The 17,658-nt window shown below is 44.0% G+C and overlaps 1 protein-coding gene across 1 annotated transcript; it reads right to left on the bottom strand.

The window, feature by feature from the left end:
* Positions 1 to 2,026: 2,026 nt before the first annotated feature.
* On the bottom strand, positions 2,027 to 4,906 carry LOC124789804 (larval cuticle protein F1-like). The gene is made up of 2 exons (XM_047257285.1): positions 4,818 to 4,906; positions 2,027 to 2,666 (listed from the first exon to the last, which is right to left on the bottom strand). Exons 1-2 carry the CDS (start codon positions 4,830 to 4,832, stop codon positions 2,172 to 2,174), a joined length of 510 nt encoding a protein of 169 aa, XP_047113241.1. The 5' UTR covers positions 4,833 to 4,906; the 3' UTR covers positions 2,027 to 2,171.
* Positions 4,907 to 17,658: the final 12,752 nt, after the last annotated feature.

Raw genomic sequence — 17,658 nt, 5'->3', positions numbered from 1 at the left:
TACGGTTCACGTCCACGCTGTCGCGGCATGCTACCAGTGTTAAAGACTGCGATGGAGCTCCGTATGCCACGGCAAACTGGCTGACACTGACGGCGGCGGTGCACAAATGCTGCGCAGCTAGCGCCATTCGACGGCGAACACCGCGGTTCCTGGTGTGTCCGCTGTGCCGTGCGTGTGATCATTGCTTGTACAGCCCTCTCGCAGGTCCGGAGCAAGTATGGTGGGTCTGACACACCGGTGTCAATGTGTTCTTTTTTCCATTTCCAGGTTTGTATTTTAACGTTGCTCATCCTGGAAAAGTTACAAAAATATTTTCGTTGCAAAAACAGCCTAATCGTGCCACGCCTGGGGTACGAAACAGAATAAACGTAAAAACACTGCTGGCTATTAAGCAACGCCATGAAAGCGGGGTGCAATAAATTTCAAAGTGGTATGAGACGCAATGCGTGATGACACATTTAAATGATAAGCATTTCAGTATAAGTGCATTGAGTAGGTGGGAGTATAGTCGTCAGAATTCTATACATCAGACAAGATTACACAACGGTATCTTATTCAGGTATCGGTTCAGAATTTTGTTTGCTTGTGAGAAGATTGTGGCATACCTCGTGTAAGAAGGTGAAACATTCACCAGCAACTGTAGGGAATTCGAAAGCGGCAAGGCCGTGGCGTATCGACACTGCCGTTTATTGTTCTTCAGTTTTGGTGCTCGCGTAGGTCAACATCCCACTATTGGCAAATGAATATGGTCTCTAAGGGTTCAAGAGTATCACTCTCAGCGCCATGCAGGACCTCAACATCCCCACATGAATAGCGTCAAAGGAAACAAACTTACTGTTCACTTGGTCATGCGGGACTGTAGACCCACATCACGTACATTGAGAATCGAAATTTGCTTGCTTACAGCAAGAAAAGCAACGCTAGCAGTGTGAGGATTTCTGCAGTACTATAGATTGTCAGCATGGCTACGATTTCTGTAGTTGCTCTTGGTGCATTAGCAGAGAGAGGTGTTGGTACAGCGTGCTATTGAAACGAGATGTTGCCAATGTTACACAGGCCTACCTCACGGCAATACGTGTTCGACACGTGACTTGTGCAGTACCTTCTCAGTACCGCTCATCTAGTCATAAATTGCAAAAACACAACAAAGCACCACTGGCCAGCCACTACAAACAAAATCTGTCAACAGCACGGAGTAATGTCATTCAAGCTGATTTTGGCTCGATTTCTAGTCGGGATCGAGCCGTTTATGCAGCCACAGGTGCTATGTCTTTGAACTGAATTTAACATCCCGTATCCTCCAAATGACTCCTTCGCTCTATACGCACTGTAGATACAATTTCCCTACTTCGTATCTTTCAACGGATTGCAGTTTTAATGGTCAGCTGTATTAATGTATCAATCTGTGTGACATGAACCGCCACAACTGTTTGAATCACAAAATAATTACTGACCTCAGTCCTGGACGATTAGGATAACTTGCATGAAACATCGAAGAATTATTCTGGCAATCAACTTTTGTCTAATATTCTTCCAAGTTTCTGGGTAAATTTCAAGTTCGAATCCGGTATAAGTACCGGGGTATAATTTGCCATCTGCGTTCAGAGTCAGAGCAAGGTTCGAGTCCTCCTTCGTGCATGGGTGTGTGTGTGTGTGTGTTTACTCTTAGTATAAGTTTGTTTAAATTAGTTTAAAGAGAATGCAAGTCTAGGGCCCGATGACCTCAGCAGTTTGGCCGGCCACTGTGGCCGAGCGGTTCTAGGCGCTTCAGTTTGGAACTGTGCGACCGCTGCGGTCGCAGGTTCGAATCCTGCCTCTGGCATGGATGTGTGTGATGTCTTTAGGTTAGTTAGGTTTGAGTGGTTCTAAGTTCTTGGGGACTGATGACCTCAGCAGTTAAGTCCCATAGTGCTCAGTGCCATTTGAACCTCAGCAGTTTGGTCCCTTAGGAATTCACACATATTTGAACATTTTGACGGTAAATTAGGTGAGTGGAAACACATGTTTTAAAAGTAAGTCAAGGAAATTCACACAGATTTTAAAGAACAGCTTTATTTGTAATCAATGAAAATGTAAAACAAATAATCGCCACTTTTAGCGATTTGTTGATAGTTAGATGAAGTTGGCATGAAATTATGACACATCAGTTAAGTTACAACTGCTGGTACACTTCACCAGTGGTGTCCGTGAGCGAGGGCGGCACCATGCGCACCCAAAAGACTGTGCGCTGCGGACAGGGCGGGCGCTGCGACGGCGACGAGGGGTGCGGCGTGAGCGGCGGCCAAGGGGGCGGCGTGGGCGGCGACCAAGGGAGCGGCGTGGGCGGCGACCAAGGGGGAGGCATGGGCGGCAGCGGCGGCGTGGGCGGCGGCCGCGGCGTGCGCTGCGGCGCCGTTGAGGTGGGCGTCGCGGGCCTGCGTCTGGGCGACGGCGGTCAGGTGGGCGGCTCTGGTGGCGGCCACCTCGTGTGTGTCCTGGACGTAGCCGCCGGGTCCGACGGCGATGTGCGCCGGGCCGTAGGCGGCCAGACCCGGGTGGACGCCGTGGGCGGTGACGACGGCGTGGGGTGCGGCCACTACTGCGTGGGCGGCAGGGACTACACCGTGCGCAGCTCCCAGGTAGCCGGGTCTAGCCACGGCCACAGCGACGACGGCGACGAGGAGTACCTGCGAACAGTTGGTACTTGCTACATTCTACAAGATCAATAGGTAGGATGCATGCTTACTGTCCACATCTGTCTGCGCTTAGCAGTTGAAAATACTGTCAATTCACTGGAGGCTAACTTTAGTGAGCTGATATGGACGTGAGAAGTAGCATGAAAGCGGTAGTTAATTTTAGAACTTTGTGGTCAGTCCTTCCATAGCACAGTAGAGACACTCATTAGTCTAGCAGGGTATTTAGAGACAAACAGTTTTCGTTCATTGGCAGAACCCTCAATGTTCTAGTAGAATATCTGGAATAAGTGGTTTGAAGGTATGCATATTACTGAACCATACAAAAGTGCAACGTATTTAATTAGTCATTTCGGATAAGCCAGCAGAGGTGACCCACAAAATTGATGTGATATATCTCGGTCTGCATTGAACGAAAAATATCGAACGTTGCCAGTTTAGAAATACATCACGATTAATGTTTCAAATGGTTCAAATGGTTTTGAGTACTACGGGACTTAACATCTGTGGTCATCAGTCCCCTACAACTTAGAACTACTTAAAGCTAACTAACCTAAGGACATCACACACATCCATGCCCGAGGCAGGATTCGAACCTGCCACCGTAGCAGTCGCGCGGCTCCGGACTGCGCGCCTAGAACCGCTAGACCACGGCATCACGATTAATCCACAGAATTTTAGGCCCTGTAGTACCTACAGTAAGCTGCTCGTATGTTCACTGAGGATAACCATGGGCACTTAATCTGTACACCTCTCTTTTCTAATTCGAAGATAAAGTAAGACGCTTAGAAATTAATGACATTTAGCTCCTAGTGGGCACTGAGTGACACCAGTATGGAAATAAAGAAATTGTGCCTCACCAAGAATCGGACTCGGGTCTCCTACTCACCAGGCAGATGTGCTAACCACTACGTAACCTTAGCACAGTCACCACTAAGTCACCTCAACACAACGCTCATCGCAACTGTACCGACTACCCAAGCACGCCTCCCGCCAGACCCAAATTTTCAACTTACCCACACACTACTGCCGTAGTGCCCCTGCCCATCATCGTCACTACTCGTGAAATTTCGATGATTCCCCTAACCGCATCGTTGGGTGGCTTGCGGAGTATAAATGTAGACGTAGAGTTCGAATGTAGTGTCCATCCGCACTGAAGAGATCATTGGCCTACGTGTCCTTAATACATACGTGGTGTTTGTTCCTTCAGACATATCCGAAAGAACAGGCACCACACATAGAAAATAAAATACGTTATTACAAGGATAAGAGCGCTTTGTAAAGTGTATCAGGTGTTCCTCGAATGCATCACAATCCTTCATTGGTTGCGTTACTTTAGACCTGTCTACTACTTTCTTCTTTGCAACAACGACAGTGAACAAAACATAGTGTCGTAAATTAGTGATCATACTTGTTCGCTTGAGCAAACTTATGCGAGACATTCCCTATGAACACTAGTTCTGAGAAGGCAAATGTGTTGTAACCTCGTACGATGAATAGTGGCTCTGAGCACTATGGGACTTAACATCTACGGTCATCAGTCCCCTAGAACTTAGAACTACTTAAACCTAAGTAACCTTAGGACAGCACACAACACCCAGTCATCACGAGGCAGAGAAAATCCCTGACCCCGCCGGGAATCGAACCCGGGAACCCGGGCGTGGGAAGCGAGAACGCTACCGCACGACCACGAGCTGCGGACGATGAATAGTGGTTGCATATACGGATTGATTTTCATTTATATTCAGTGGCGGAGTTCTATGCGGAGTGTGGAAATGCTGCCGAGAGAGATCGATGTTAATCATATTTATTTGCACTTTAATTCTTATGTGGTTCTATAAATAGTATAGTTACTGAAAATTTTTTAAGTTTTTAAAACTCACTGGGTATACTCACAGTGGGATAAGCTGAGTTATAGAAAGTAACAGTCGTCCTATGGATTCATACCAATGTCAGGCTCTGTAATCCACTAATTTACTGAGTCCGAAAGTCTGCGTTCGCGAGGCGCAGATATATCTATGAAGTAACTGTGGTTTAGTCTATTTAGTTACGACGCAATGGGGATATACCAGTGGGGATTTGGCACCCGGTGGAAACTGTAGGAACATGTGTAGCGAAATCACGCGATGCCTGACCGCTACTCACCAGCAGGACCTTCATGGCGGAGCTGTTGTTGGAGCTGCTATGAACTGTAGCGATACGCCGCCGGCCACGTCCTTATATACCGCGCGCTGGGCTCGTGAAAGTACCAGGCGGACTCGGTTCCTGGCCTTCCCTGCCCAGGGGGACTGTCCCCTGGCCGTGTCGTTTCGTTCGGCCTTCCCTAATCTCGCCTTCTGCAGATCCCTTTGTTAGTTCAAGTAGCCGAAATACGCATACTTGTCCACGTATCAGTTTATCTCAGTTAAGGCTACGGTATCAAGTGGACAATAATGATCCTACGCACACGAAAGGAACGAAGAGAACAGAAAAATCAGCACAAGCGCTAAGCATTTGCTGATTTAGAGAAAGATTTCGCCAACGTAATGCGAAATGTGAAGTTGGAAGTACAATCAGTTTGTGTTGTGGTCTTCAATTCAGAGACTGGTTTGATGCAGCTCTCCATCCTACTCTATACTGTGCAAGCTTCTTCATTTCCCAGTACCTACTGCAACCTACATCCTTCTGAATCTGTTTAGTGTATTGATCCACTGGTCTCCCTCTACGATTTTTACCCTCCACGATGTCCTCTAGTACTAAATTGGTGATCCCTTGATGCCTCAGAATTTTCCCTACCAACCGGTCCCTTCTTCTAGTCAAGTTGTGCCACAAATTTCACTTCTCTCCAATTCTATTCAATACCTCTTCATTAGCTATGTGATCTACCCATCTAATATTCGGTATTGTTCTGTAGCACCACATTTCGAAAGCTTCTATTCTCTTTTTGTCTAAACTGTTTGTTGTCCACGTTTCACTTCCGTACATGGCTACACTCCATTCAAATAGTTTCAGAAATGACTTCCTGACACTTAAATCTATACTCTATTCTTCAGAAAGGCTTTCCCTGCCATTGCCAGTTTACATTTGATATCCTTTCTACTGTGACCATCATCAGTTATTTTGCTCCCCAAATAGCAAAACTCCTTTACTTCTTTAAGTGTCTCATTTCCTAATCAAATTACCCCAGCATCACCCGAGTTAACTCGACTACATTCCTTTATCCTTGTTTTGCTTTTGTTGTTGTTCATCTTATATCCTCCTTTGAAAACACATTCTATTCCGTTCGACTGCTCTTCCAAGTCCTTTGCTGTCTCAGACAGAATAACAATGTCGTCGGCGAACTTCAAAGTTTTTCTTTCTTTTCCATGGATTTTAATACCTACTCCGAATTTTTCTTTTGTTTTCTTTACTGCTTGCTCAAAATACAGATTGAATAGCATCTGGGAGAGGCTAAAACCCTGCCTCACTCCCTTCCCAACTACTGCTTCCCTCTCATTTCCCTCGACTCTTATAACTGCCATATGGTTTCTGTACACATTGTAAATAGCCTTTCGCTCCCTGTATTTTACCCCTGCAATCTTCAGAATTTGGAAGAGAGTATTCCAGTCAACATTATCAAGAGCTTTCTCTAAGTTTACAAATGCTAGAAATGTAGTTTTGCCTTTCCTTAATCTATTTTCTAAGATAAGGCATTGGGTTAGTAGTGCCTCACGTGTTCCAACATTTCTACTGAATCCAAACTCATCTACCCCGAGGTCGGCTTCTACCAGTTTTTCCATTCGTCTGTAAATAATTCGTATTAGTATTTTACAGCCATGGCTTATTAAACTGATAGTTCGGTAACTTTCACATCTGTCAACACCTGCTTTCTTTGGGATTAGAATTATTGTATTCTTCTTGAAGTCTGAGGGTATTTCGCCTGTCTCATACATCTTGCTCACCAGATGGTAGAGTTTTGCTAGGCCTGGCTCTCCCAAGGCTGTCAGTGGTTCTAATGGGATGTTTTCTACTCCCGGGGCCTTATTTCGACTTGGGTCTTTCAGAGCTCTGTCAAACTCTTCACGCATTATCATATCTCCTATTTCATGTTCATCTACATTCTCTTCCATATCTATAATATTGTCCTCAAGAACATCGTCCTTGTATAGACACTCTATATACTCCTTCCACCTTTCTGCTTTCCCTTCTTTGCTTAGAACTGGGTTTCCATCTGAGCTCTTGATATTCATACAAGTGGTTCTCTTATCTCCAAAGGTCTCTTTAATTTTCCTGTAGGCAGTACCTATCTTACCCCTAGTGAGACCGCGGGACTGCTACGGTCGCAGGTTCGAATCCTGCCTCGGGCATGGATGTGTGTGATGTCCTTAGGTTAGTTAGGTTTAAGTAGTTCGAAGTTCTAGGGGACTGATGACCACAGATGTTAAGTCCCATAGTGCTCAGAGCCATTTTGAACCTAGTGAGATAGCCTCTACATCCTTACATTTGTCCTCTAGCCATCCCTGCCTATCCATTTTGCACTTCCTCTCGATCTCATTTTTGAGACGTTTGTATTCCTTTTTGCCTGCTTCATTTACTGCATTTTTATATTTTCTCCTTTCCTCAATTAAATTCAATATTTCTTCTGTTACCCAAGAATTTCTACTAGCCCTCGTCTTTTTACCTACTTGATCCTCTGTTTCCTTCACTACTTCATCCCTCAAAGTTACCCATTCTTCTTCTACCGTATTTCTTTCCCCCATTCTTGTCAATCGTTTCCTAATGCTCTCCCTGAAGCTCTCTACAACCGGTGGCTCTTTCAGTTTTTCCAGGTCCTATCTACTCAAATTCCCATCTTTTTGCAGTTTCTTCAGTGTTAATTTACAGTTCATAACCAATAGATTGTGGTCAGAGTCCACATCTGCCCCTGGAAATGTCTTAAAATTTAAAACCTAGTTCCTGAATCTCTGTCTTATCATTATATAATCTATCTGATTCCTTCTAGTATCTGCAGCCTTCTTCCATGTTTACAACGTTCTTTCATGATTCTTGAACCAAGTGTTAGTTATGATAAAGTTATTCTCTGTGCAAAATTCGATCAGGCGGCTTCCTCTTTCATTTCTTCCCCCCAATCCATATTCACCTACAACGTTTCCTTCTCTCCCTTTTCCACCCATCGAATTCCAGTCACCCATGACTATTAAATTTTCGCCTCCCTTCACTATGTGAGTAACTTCTTAATTTCTTTTATCTCATCATACATTTCATCAATCCCTTCAACAGATAGATTCTTAAACAATTGGTCTGATCAAAACAAGGAGAGTTTTGTGCTGATACAAACGAAAGACGAGTTTGCAGCTTATTGTGAGAGTTATACGTTGAAGTAGTACCAAAGTAAGAGAGGGCAACGTGGGTGGGGGGGGGGGGGGGTGGAGGAAGAACACACGTGGATCTGAGATAAGCTGGTGTTAGTTTCGCGTAAATGGCAAAAGAGTTTGAAGATTTCGTGTCAAATAACTCTGGATCCACCTGTTATTAGTCAATACCCATTACATTCCGTGGTTTTCTTCAAAGTGATATTGAACTGATACTTCTTTGGAGCGGATCAGTCGGAATATTCGGTAGGCGATTTTTGTTTTTTATGGAGGTGTGGGTTACATATGCCTTCATCTGCCCCTCCGTGGGAATCTCTTGGAAACAAATTTTCGATATCTGATGACAGCGTTCATAGACAATATGCGATTCCTTGCCGAACGTGAACTTCACCAGGAAGAACTATTCAGTGAAGTGCAAATACCACAGAATTTGTCTGAACAATAAACTATGTTGATATAAAAGTCATGTAAACCGCAAGAAACGTTGATAGTGACTACTGAATGTCAGAACATAGTAGAAGAAGAAGTGAGCGACTCTGCTGTTCTTGCTACAACGTTGCATTACAGAAGTGAAGCAATGTACAAAAGAGATTCGTACATATAATTAATACTTTCCGTCAATAAGCACTTCGAGGCACTAACGTTAGAAACAGGTTATTGAAACAGTGCAATGCTTACAGCAGGTGTACAGTGATGTGTAACAGAGAACATGAACTGTATGGAAATCGTAGAAAAGAAGGAACATTTGAAACGCAGCGCTACGAAAGAATGACAAAAGCTGAATGAATAAAGAAAATACGGCATGGAGACGCAGTGGAACCAACAGAGATAGAGTACAGAGATGTATCATTAGGACATATGCTAAGACACATGGGAATAGTTGCATTGTCAGTGGATGGGGCAGTCGAAGCAAAACGTTTACAAGGCCAGATAGTCAGTATACTAAGCAAATCAGATTAACGGAGTCCCTGCGCAAGCATACCCTGAGTCCTCACATTTAACGAGAGCGGTGTAATTTTTCTTCAGCCGGTAGACGAGTTGCGAGATTCGTGCATGGCAAACACCGACCTGGGCATTGTTATTTCACTGAACGACGATTTCGGTTTCGAGAATGAGGCGCGAGATCACGTCGGAGGAGACTAGTCTGTAAAATTACATGACAAACTACTGTCGACATTTATGTGAGAGATTCAAATTAAGTCTCGTGGATTTCGCCCTTATTAACTTTTGGTTGTAATTGTGTATTCCTGATAATGTCAAGTGTACCAAAACTTGTAGTAATATGGCTTATTACGATAAGATTAAATTTTATTGGATTCAAATGAGATTATTACCGAGATTGTCGCCTATAATGGTCAAAGCTTAGGGCATTTATTATGCCATTTTGCGACCGCGAGTGATTCATTCAGCATACTGAGCTCAAGCTACTTATTTTGATAGGTAGTAAACTCGTATCTCTAGTAATATACCCAGACGGTTAGCAAAATTGTTATACGAAAATTTAATGTGCGTGTCTTTCAACTGACAGGAATAATTAACTGTTTTTCAAACAAAAACGAAGTAATATTAAATTAAATTTTGGAACACGTTTCATTTCAAGTTTTCCTCTCTTTGAAATGAACTCATTCTGTGGTACTATTAGCTGGGTGACTTCGTCCGGGGTAGTATGGCCGCCTACTCAAAGTCTTTTGATGTGAATTCTCTCATTAAAAAATTGATAACAAGAAATCGAAGCATGATCATATTTGTTAAGATATTTGCGAGTCGTTGGGAATAAATGTGACCTATACGTGAGAGCCTCGCAATTAGTCAGTGAGTATGAAGCTCAGATTTTGACGAACTGTTGTAGTTAATAGTGATACTTTGCTTGGAGTCGGTACATTGAAACGGAAAACCAATATAATATATGAATAGATACGGATACCACCTGACTATCTAAACGCTTATAACTGGGAAATAATTACCTCTTATCAGCATATTTCGTAAGACAATCAAATGAGATCAAGTAATTCATGACGGCCTCTAAATACTCATTGGACAGGACGTGGGATGTTAGCAGTATAATAACCACGAATAAAATAGTAAATGGTCTGCGAATGTTTACTTCAAAGTTGGAGTTTTTCATCCAACACCAGAAAATGGGGGGAATAAAGGTTGCCGATAGATACATCCCATGCTTCTATAAATCACCCGAGTATTTGGACATATAGTGAAAGAAAAACATACTAATTTTTCTCGAAGAGTGTGTTGTGACGTATTATCTGAGAATTGGAAAGAGTAATGCTAATTTACATTTACAAAAAAGAGAATGGATAATTAGTAAAGGCATCTACGGGCCAAATACTATACCAATAATATAAAATATTTTTACCCAAGTTCCCAGTAACCTTTGTAGAAGAATACGAGAAGACGACTGAAAGGTACTGTTTTGAAAATAAGTTTAACAATAACTTCATTGAATATATTGACAAATTTGTGCACATAAGTATACCATAAAAAGATTTGGATCTGTAATGCGCAAACCAGTAAGAAACTAAATATTCTGCAATTCTCAGTAGAAACAAGCAAGCTGTGAATACGAAAAAAAACGAAAATATAAGAAATGGAATAAAGAGAGCATTTGGGAAGCTACAGGAGGTAGGCATAGGAAATTCTTTGCTAGTGTCCTCGCAGTAAGAAACGGTCGATTCAGAGACGTAATGAATAATGGGAAAACGGCAAAAGGAAAGAAGCAGGAGACCTTCTAGGCGTGCAACTATAGGTTATAATATGTAAGGCTATGTTAAACATGGTGTTTGACGTACTTAGTTTCACACATTGATATTACCATGTTTTGCTTAGTTCCGCCATCATCATGCGTAATTCATGCCTGTTCGTCATTCCATCTGTGCCAGCGGTGATGCGTCCTTCTCAATGTCAATGGTCGACATTTCTTTTCTGTCTTCACTAGATTGATTCCATGCAAGTACACAAGACCGTTGTTTTCGTATGTCATTGTTATACCTCTGATACTCTCAACACTAGCTACCCTCTTGTGTTTTAATTCCTTTTATTTTAAAGTAACGAATCATGTTAGAACCAAACCGCTTGTCCAGCTTTAGTGATATTGCAATGGGTTCTCAAAAACGTGGAGTAAATAACCATACAGGCTGAGTCAAAAAGGACTTGACAACTTTGGAATCATATAGAAATTTATTGAGATGACTTACAGAATCGTTAAATGTGTCTGACTGTAGCAAAAAACTACCAGTTTGATACATGTAGTGCATCAGTACCCAATTCCGCCACCAGGAGCGCCAGCGTAGTGCACAGTTAAAATGGCTACTTTCACCGGTGAGGAGGGTGCACTGGTAGAGTGTATCTGGATATGAATGAAAACTTTTTAATTCCACATTTCGATGAAGATGACCGTGTGGGCCGGTTTACTACCAGCAGTATGATGAACCACCTCATTTCCTCACTGAACTTCGAGGTTCACTCGATAACCTCTTCCCAGGTCGATGGATTGGCTGTGAAGAGCCAACCGCGGCGCCAATTCACTCTCCATACCTAATACTACTGGATTTCTTTCCTGGGGTTTCAAAAAGACCAGGTGTATATTCCTCCCCTACAAAACAAATTAACCGACCTGAAAAATTGAATCTACGCTGCCATGGCAAAAGTTACGCCCGATTTTCAGGAACGAACGTCGAAAGAAGTTGATTATCGGCGGGTTGTTTGCTGCGTCACAAATGATTGTCACACTGAACGACGATGTCACTTGACTTTCTTATGTGCAACTTGAGGCTGTTTTCTAGAAAATGACACATCACCGGTTCAGTAAGTTACCTCAATAAACTTCTATATCATTCCTAACTTGCAAAACCCTTTTTTGACTCACGTTGTACTTGATGCTCTCTTTCATTGATTCACATCTGTACAAATGCAGATCTGCTCCCTGCACTATGACTGTTATACATCACATGCTATTTCTTGACAAGCTTCCTGTTATTAGGCGACATGAGGAGATTTATGGGAATACAGACAGAGGCATAGGTTCAAATGGCTCTGAGCACTATGGGACTTAACATCTGAGGTCAGCAGTCCCCTAGAATTTAGAACTACTTACACCTAACCAACCTAAGGACATCACACACATCCATGCCCGAGGCAGGATTCGAACCTGCGACCGTAGCGGTCGCGCGGTTCCAAACTGAAGCGCCTGCAACCGCTCGGCCACATCGGCCGACAAAGACATAGGATTCCACGTGTTTCCACTTCATCTTGATGGTCACCCCCACCATTGCCCTCTTCCTCCAGGACACAAAAGACACAGACTGTCGGATTTCCCGCACCATTCCCCCTTGTGAATTCTGGCTCTTCCCCTACTTACTCCCCCCCCTCCCTCTACCCAAGATGCCCACATGTGGTAAGGGCATCACATCCACCCAGCTTGTGTATAATATTTTAATGCCTAACGGGAATGTTCAGAGATACATAAAGCTGTGTATACTGCAAAACAGAAATATTTTGAGGTTAGCGACATACACTCCTGGAAATTGAAATAATAACACCGTGAATTCATTGTCCCAGGAAGGGGAAACTTTATTGACACATTCCTGGGGTCAGATACATCACATGATCACACTGACAGAACCACAGGCACATAGACACAGGCAACAGAGCATGCACAATGTCGGCACTAGTACAGTGTATATCCACCTTTCGCAGCAATGCAGGCTGCTATTCTCCCATGGAGACGATCGTAGAGATGCCGGATGTAGTCCTGCGGAACGGCTTGCCATGCCATTTCCACCTGGCGCCTCAGTTGGACCAGCGTTCGTGCTGGATGTGCAGACCGCGTGAGACGACGCTTCATCCAGTCCCAAACATGCTCAATGGGGGACAGATCCGGAGATCTTGCTGGCCAGGGTAGTTGACTTACACCTTCTAGAGCACGTTGGGTGGCACGGGATACATGCGGACGTGCATTGTCCTGTTGGAACAGCAAGTTCCCTTGCCGGTCTAGGAATGGTACAACGATGGGTTCGATGACGGTTTGGATGTACCGTGCACTATGCAGTGTCCCCTCGACGATCACCAGTGGTGTACGGCCAGTGTAGGAGATCGCTCCCCACACCATGATGCCGGGTGTTGGCCCTGTGTGCCTCAGTCGTATGCAGTCCTGATTGTGGCGCTCACCTGCACGGCGCCAAACACGCATACGACCATCATTGGCACCAAGGCAGAAGCGACTCTCATCGCTGAAGACGACACGTCTCCATTCGTCCCTCCATTCACGCCTGTCGCGACACCACTGGAGGCGGTCTGCACGATGTTGGGGCGTGAGCGGAAGACGGCCTAACGGTGTGCGGGACCGTAGCCCAGCTTCATGGAGACGGTTGCGAATGGTCGTCGCCGATACCCCAGGAGCAACAGTGTCCCTAATTTGCTGGGAAGCGGCGGTGCGGTCCCCTACGGCACTGCGTAAGATCCTACGGTCTTGGCGTGCATCCGTGCGTCGCTGCGGTCCGGTCCCAGGTCGACGGGCACGTGCACCTTCCGCCGACCACTGGCGACAACATCGATGTACTGTGGAGACCTCACGCCCCACGTGTTGAGCAATTCGGCGGTACGTCCACCCGGCCTCCCGCATGCCCACTATACGCCCGTCAACTGCACATACGGTTCACGTCCACGCTGTCGCGGCATGCTACCAGTGTTAAAGACTGCGATGGAGCTCCGTATGCCACGGCAAACTGGCTGACACTGACGGCGGCGGTGCACAAATGCTGCGCAGCTAGCGCCATTCGACGGCCAACACCGGGGTTCCTGGTGTGTCCGCTGTGCCGTGCGTGTGATCATTGCTTGTACAGCCCTCTCGCAGTGTCCGGAGCAAGTATGGTGGCTCTGACACACCGGTGTCAATGTGTTCTTTTTTTCCATTTCCAGGAGTGTGTTTGTTGAGACATATACTGGACAAAAAGCAATGTCCTAGATTTTACAAATAATGCATGTAACTAAATTAATATTAATTATTGTATGTAAACTCCATTCTTGTTCCTTGTATCGTGAACTCAATGATTACACCATCGTAGAAGTTAGGGCTACTTCTTAGATCATCAAGAACATCCATTGCTGCGGTCATAAGAACCAAACCCAGAAGACCCGGTTGACTGTGTGTACACCTCTGGTACGATTTAAGTCTTCTCAGTGCTGAGAAAGATCTTTTTACTGATGCATTTGTGCATTGGACAGTAACAAATAAGTAAACCTAGCTTACACACTTCAGGCAGTGCTGTATCTAATTGTCTGTTCTTCGGTGAACTCACAAGTTTATATGGGTGTTCATTAATAAAGTCTTCATATAAATACAATACGATTAGTTCATTTTTCAATCGAATGAAATCAGACACATATTTATGGGTTTGTTTCAGTTTTTCAAATTCAAATGGGTTCAAATGGCTCTGAGCACTATGGGACTTAACATCTATGGTCATCAGTCCCCTAGAACTTAGAACTACTTAAACCTAACTAACTTAAGGACATCACACAACACCCAGCCATCACGTGGCAGAGAAAATCCCTGACACCGCCGGGAATCGAACCTGGGAATTTAAATTCAGGTTTGGAACATTTGGTCTCTGTGTTTCATGCAGTTTTGGGTCTGGCAAAAATATGAATTCAAGGAGATGCAGTCACTCAAACCTTTCTTCAATTTGCGCAAAATTATTGACAACAATATGGCAGTAGAGAGGTCGTTCTTTATATGGAATACTCTACATTGCAACGTAACTGTTTAGCAAGAGGTTCGTCTTCAGCACCAGCTTGTGGTGCCTGCTTCTCACTTCAGGTGAAGTCATTCTGGTTTCTGAGGTTCAGTATTTCCCTTTTGCTAACAGCATACTTTTGTGAACAATACAGAACAGCTAGGTGTTTGGACTAAAGGGTATTGGAAAGTATATTTGTGAAGAAAAAACTCTGCTGAATGTCAGAAATAAAAAGGTTGTTTCAGGGCTAGTCCAAAATTCCAGCTATCGTTGATGTGCAATTACTACTTCTCAGTCCCAGTCTGGACATTCACACAGTAATTTTTGAAAGAATGTCCGCCTGCTTAGCTGTGTGGTAACATGCTTGCCTTCCATACAGTGGGCCCGGGTTCGATTCTCGGCCGGGTTGGAGATTTTCTCCATTCGGGAACTGGGTGTTGTGTTGTCGTCATCAACATTTCCTCCTCATCATCGGTCGCAAGTAACCCAAGGTGGCACCAAATCAAACATTACTTGCACTTGGAGGCCGAATCCGAATGGGACAACCAAGCCAACAATGTCATACGCTCATTTCATTCCTTTTTTATGTTGAAAGAATTCAAATATGAGCCTAGGTTTTCTTTTGGAGTGTGACCCAAATGGGATGAATAATTCCATCGTGATGGGGCGTGTCTTGGTATTCTTTTCACTGTGAAATCGTTTTGTGTATGTGTTATTATTGACGATTTGCGGAAATATGAAACCAAACCGGTTGACGTCTGAAAAATACTATGCGTTATTTTATACAAGAAACGGAATGACATAGAATCACATTTTAGCTGTGGCTAAGACAATGAGCAAATATTACCTCTGAATGTAGTTATTGAACTTTAGCTCTTAGTCCACCCGAACGGCCTGCCGTCACAGCTGCACTGTAAAGTGTTTGTTTTGTCACCTTAAGACTTAGATCAAATTCTTTAAGAATCTTGACCGCTTGCTGAAGGAAACCATTCGCTGCTCTGTGCGCACTCACATCAGTAAATGATACGAACCTTTCAAGAAACTTCCCAGTTTCAGAACTGATGTACCTTAGAGAGGTTGAGCGTTGAGGAGAATTCATTATATCTGATGTTTCGTCTAGTAACAAAGCAACAGTTGTTCACTATGTTATTTCTTCTTTAATTTTTTTACAAGTACCTCACTGAGAGCAAGTATTAGTTTTGTTTGAAGTTCCTCGAAACACTGTGCATGTCTCAAGATGATTACATAATGTTGTATCATACTAGGATACTACGTTAGTAAGATCCAAGTAAACGCCCTTATTGAGAGGATATCCCTTATTCTCTCCGCGAAACTGAAACTCTTGAAGAGCAACGACACACACAACGCCAATTAATTTCTCTGTTGTTTTTTTTTCTAACAGATCGAGTATGATGTGGAATATCAGTGTATAAAACTGAATATCTATATGCGTAGCGCCGAAAGTTTTCAGCTGCAACAAAGGAAATATGTGAAACTGAAATATCTCGTGCTTCTGTATGGAACTGTGTATTATATACAGTGTTTGTCCATATGCTTTGTTCTTTTGCGAACAATAAACACGGCCAGCTAAAAAGTTTAAGTTTCGAGCTTCCCGAGATCCATTCTGTCTTGCTGTGTTGAGAAGCACGGAAATGTCGAACGTCTTTTTTCTTTATGAGATGCCTTGGGATTAAGCAGTTCTGTACGGCATCTGCCAATAGCACAATTCCAGATTTTTTGTTTACGCTCTTTGTAACAATTGTACTATACCACACTCTGACTCCACCATGTTCCAAACAGAGAACAAAGAAGAAAGTAATCGTTTTTCATAGACATTAATTCTAACTCAGACATCATTTTCACTTGATAAATTACTTTCGCCAAGTGTAAGTTAACCAACTGGGCAGCGGAAGACCCACAGCTTTCCCGTGTCGCTGAATATCATGCCTGCAGCGCAAGCGCTCCATCACGCTCGCCGCGCAACAAGCAGCTCCCGGATTAGCAGTAACAGCTGTAGCTATTCCACTGCAGAAACGCGAATCGCGGAAGGAACTTCTCTGTTTCGAGAAAGCAGGAGAATGACTAAATTTAAGAGCTGAATTATTTTTCAATTTTCATTTTCAAAATTAGTATGGGTAAGCAGCGCTTACCTAGCTACCCAGAACGCACGCCCCTGATGCTGGATGCTGTATAGAATGGATGGTGGATGGAGCAGGGACACTTTTATTTATTTAAACGTCATAGTGCTGAAAGAGGAACGTCTGGCATGTCCGATCAGTTCGGCATATAATTTCAAACAATAACACTTCAAGTGGCAAGCTCAACCAAAAAATACTTTGCTGGCTGTTGGCGGCGCGAGGTAATGCTGGTAGTCAGCGCAGGTGCCTGGCAAAGTATATCGAGCGGCTGACTGGTATTTATTTGCCTGCAGTGCTCCAAACCCCTCTTCAGCACCTTAGTGATGCGCTTCCCATCCCTCTCAGAGTACGATCTCTAACCCCCTCGATGCGCTCTAGCGAGGGTGCAAGCCACGGTGTAGCTGTTTCTGCATGTTCTAGAGGTCAACAGTCTGAAAAATTATTTAAAACACACAGCAGGGTGGCTGATCACACTCTCCACCGCCTTATTTACTCGCACATGCATCTGGCGTCCAGGTCACAAGTGCGAGAGGCTGATAACTGAGCTTGCAGGTATTCCACACTACACCCAAGGTGGGAGCCAGACAGTAAACGAGTTCCTCAGAAATTACTTACAATTTAACTGCAAGTACAAGCTAATTTACAAGGCACTAAGGGAAGTAAGGCCATGATCACTTGGTCGAAACTGCTGTCATCTGGAATTTTCGAATATATAAGTAGCCTTGTTAACAGTATCCGATCAACAGTCTGCGGTAGTGGAAAACGTCAG

Source organism: Schistocerca piceifrons, chromosome 3 (assembly GCF_021461385.2).
Source record: "Schistocerca piceifrons isolate TAMUIC-IGC-003096 chromosome 3, iqSchPice1.1, whole genome shotgun sequence".
Classification (NCBI taxonomy): Eukaryota; Metazoa; Arthropoda; class Insecta; order Orthoptera; family Acrididae; genus Schistocerca; species Schistocerca piceifrons.
This window is presented reverse-complemented; position numbering and strand designations above follow the sequence as displayed.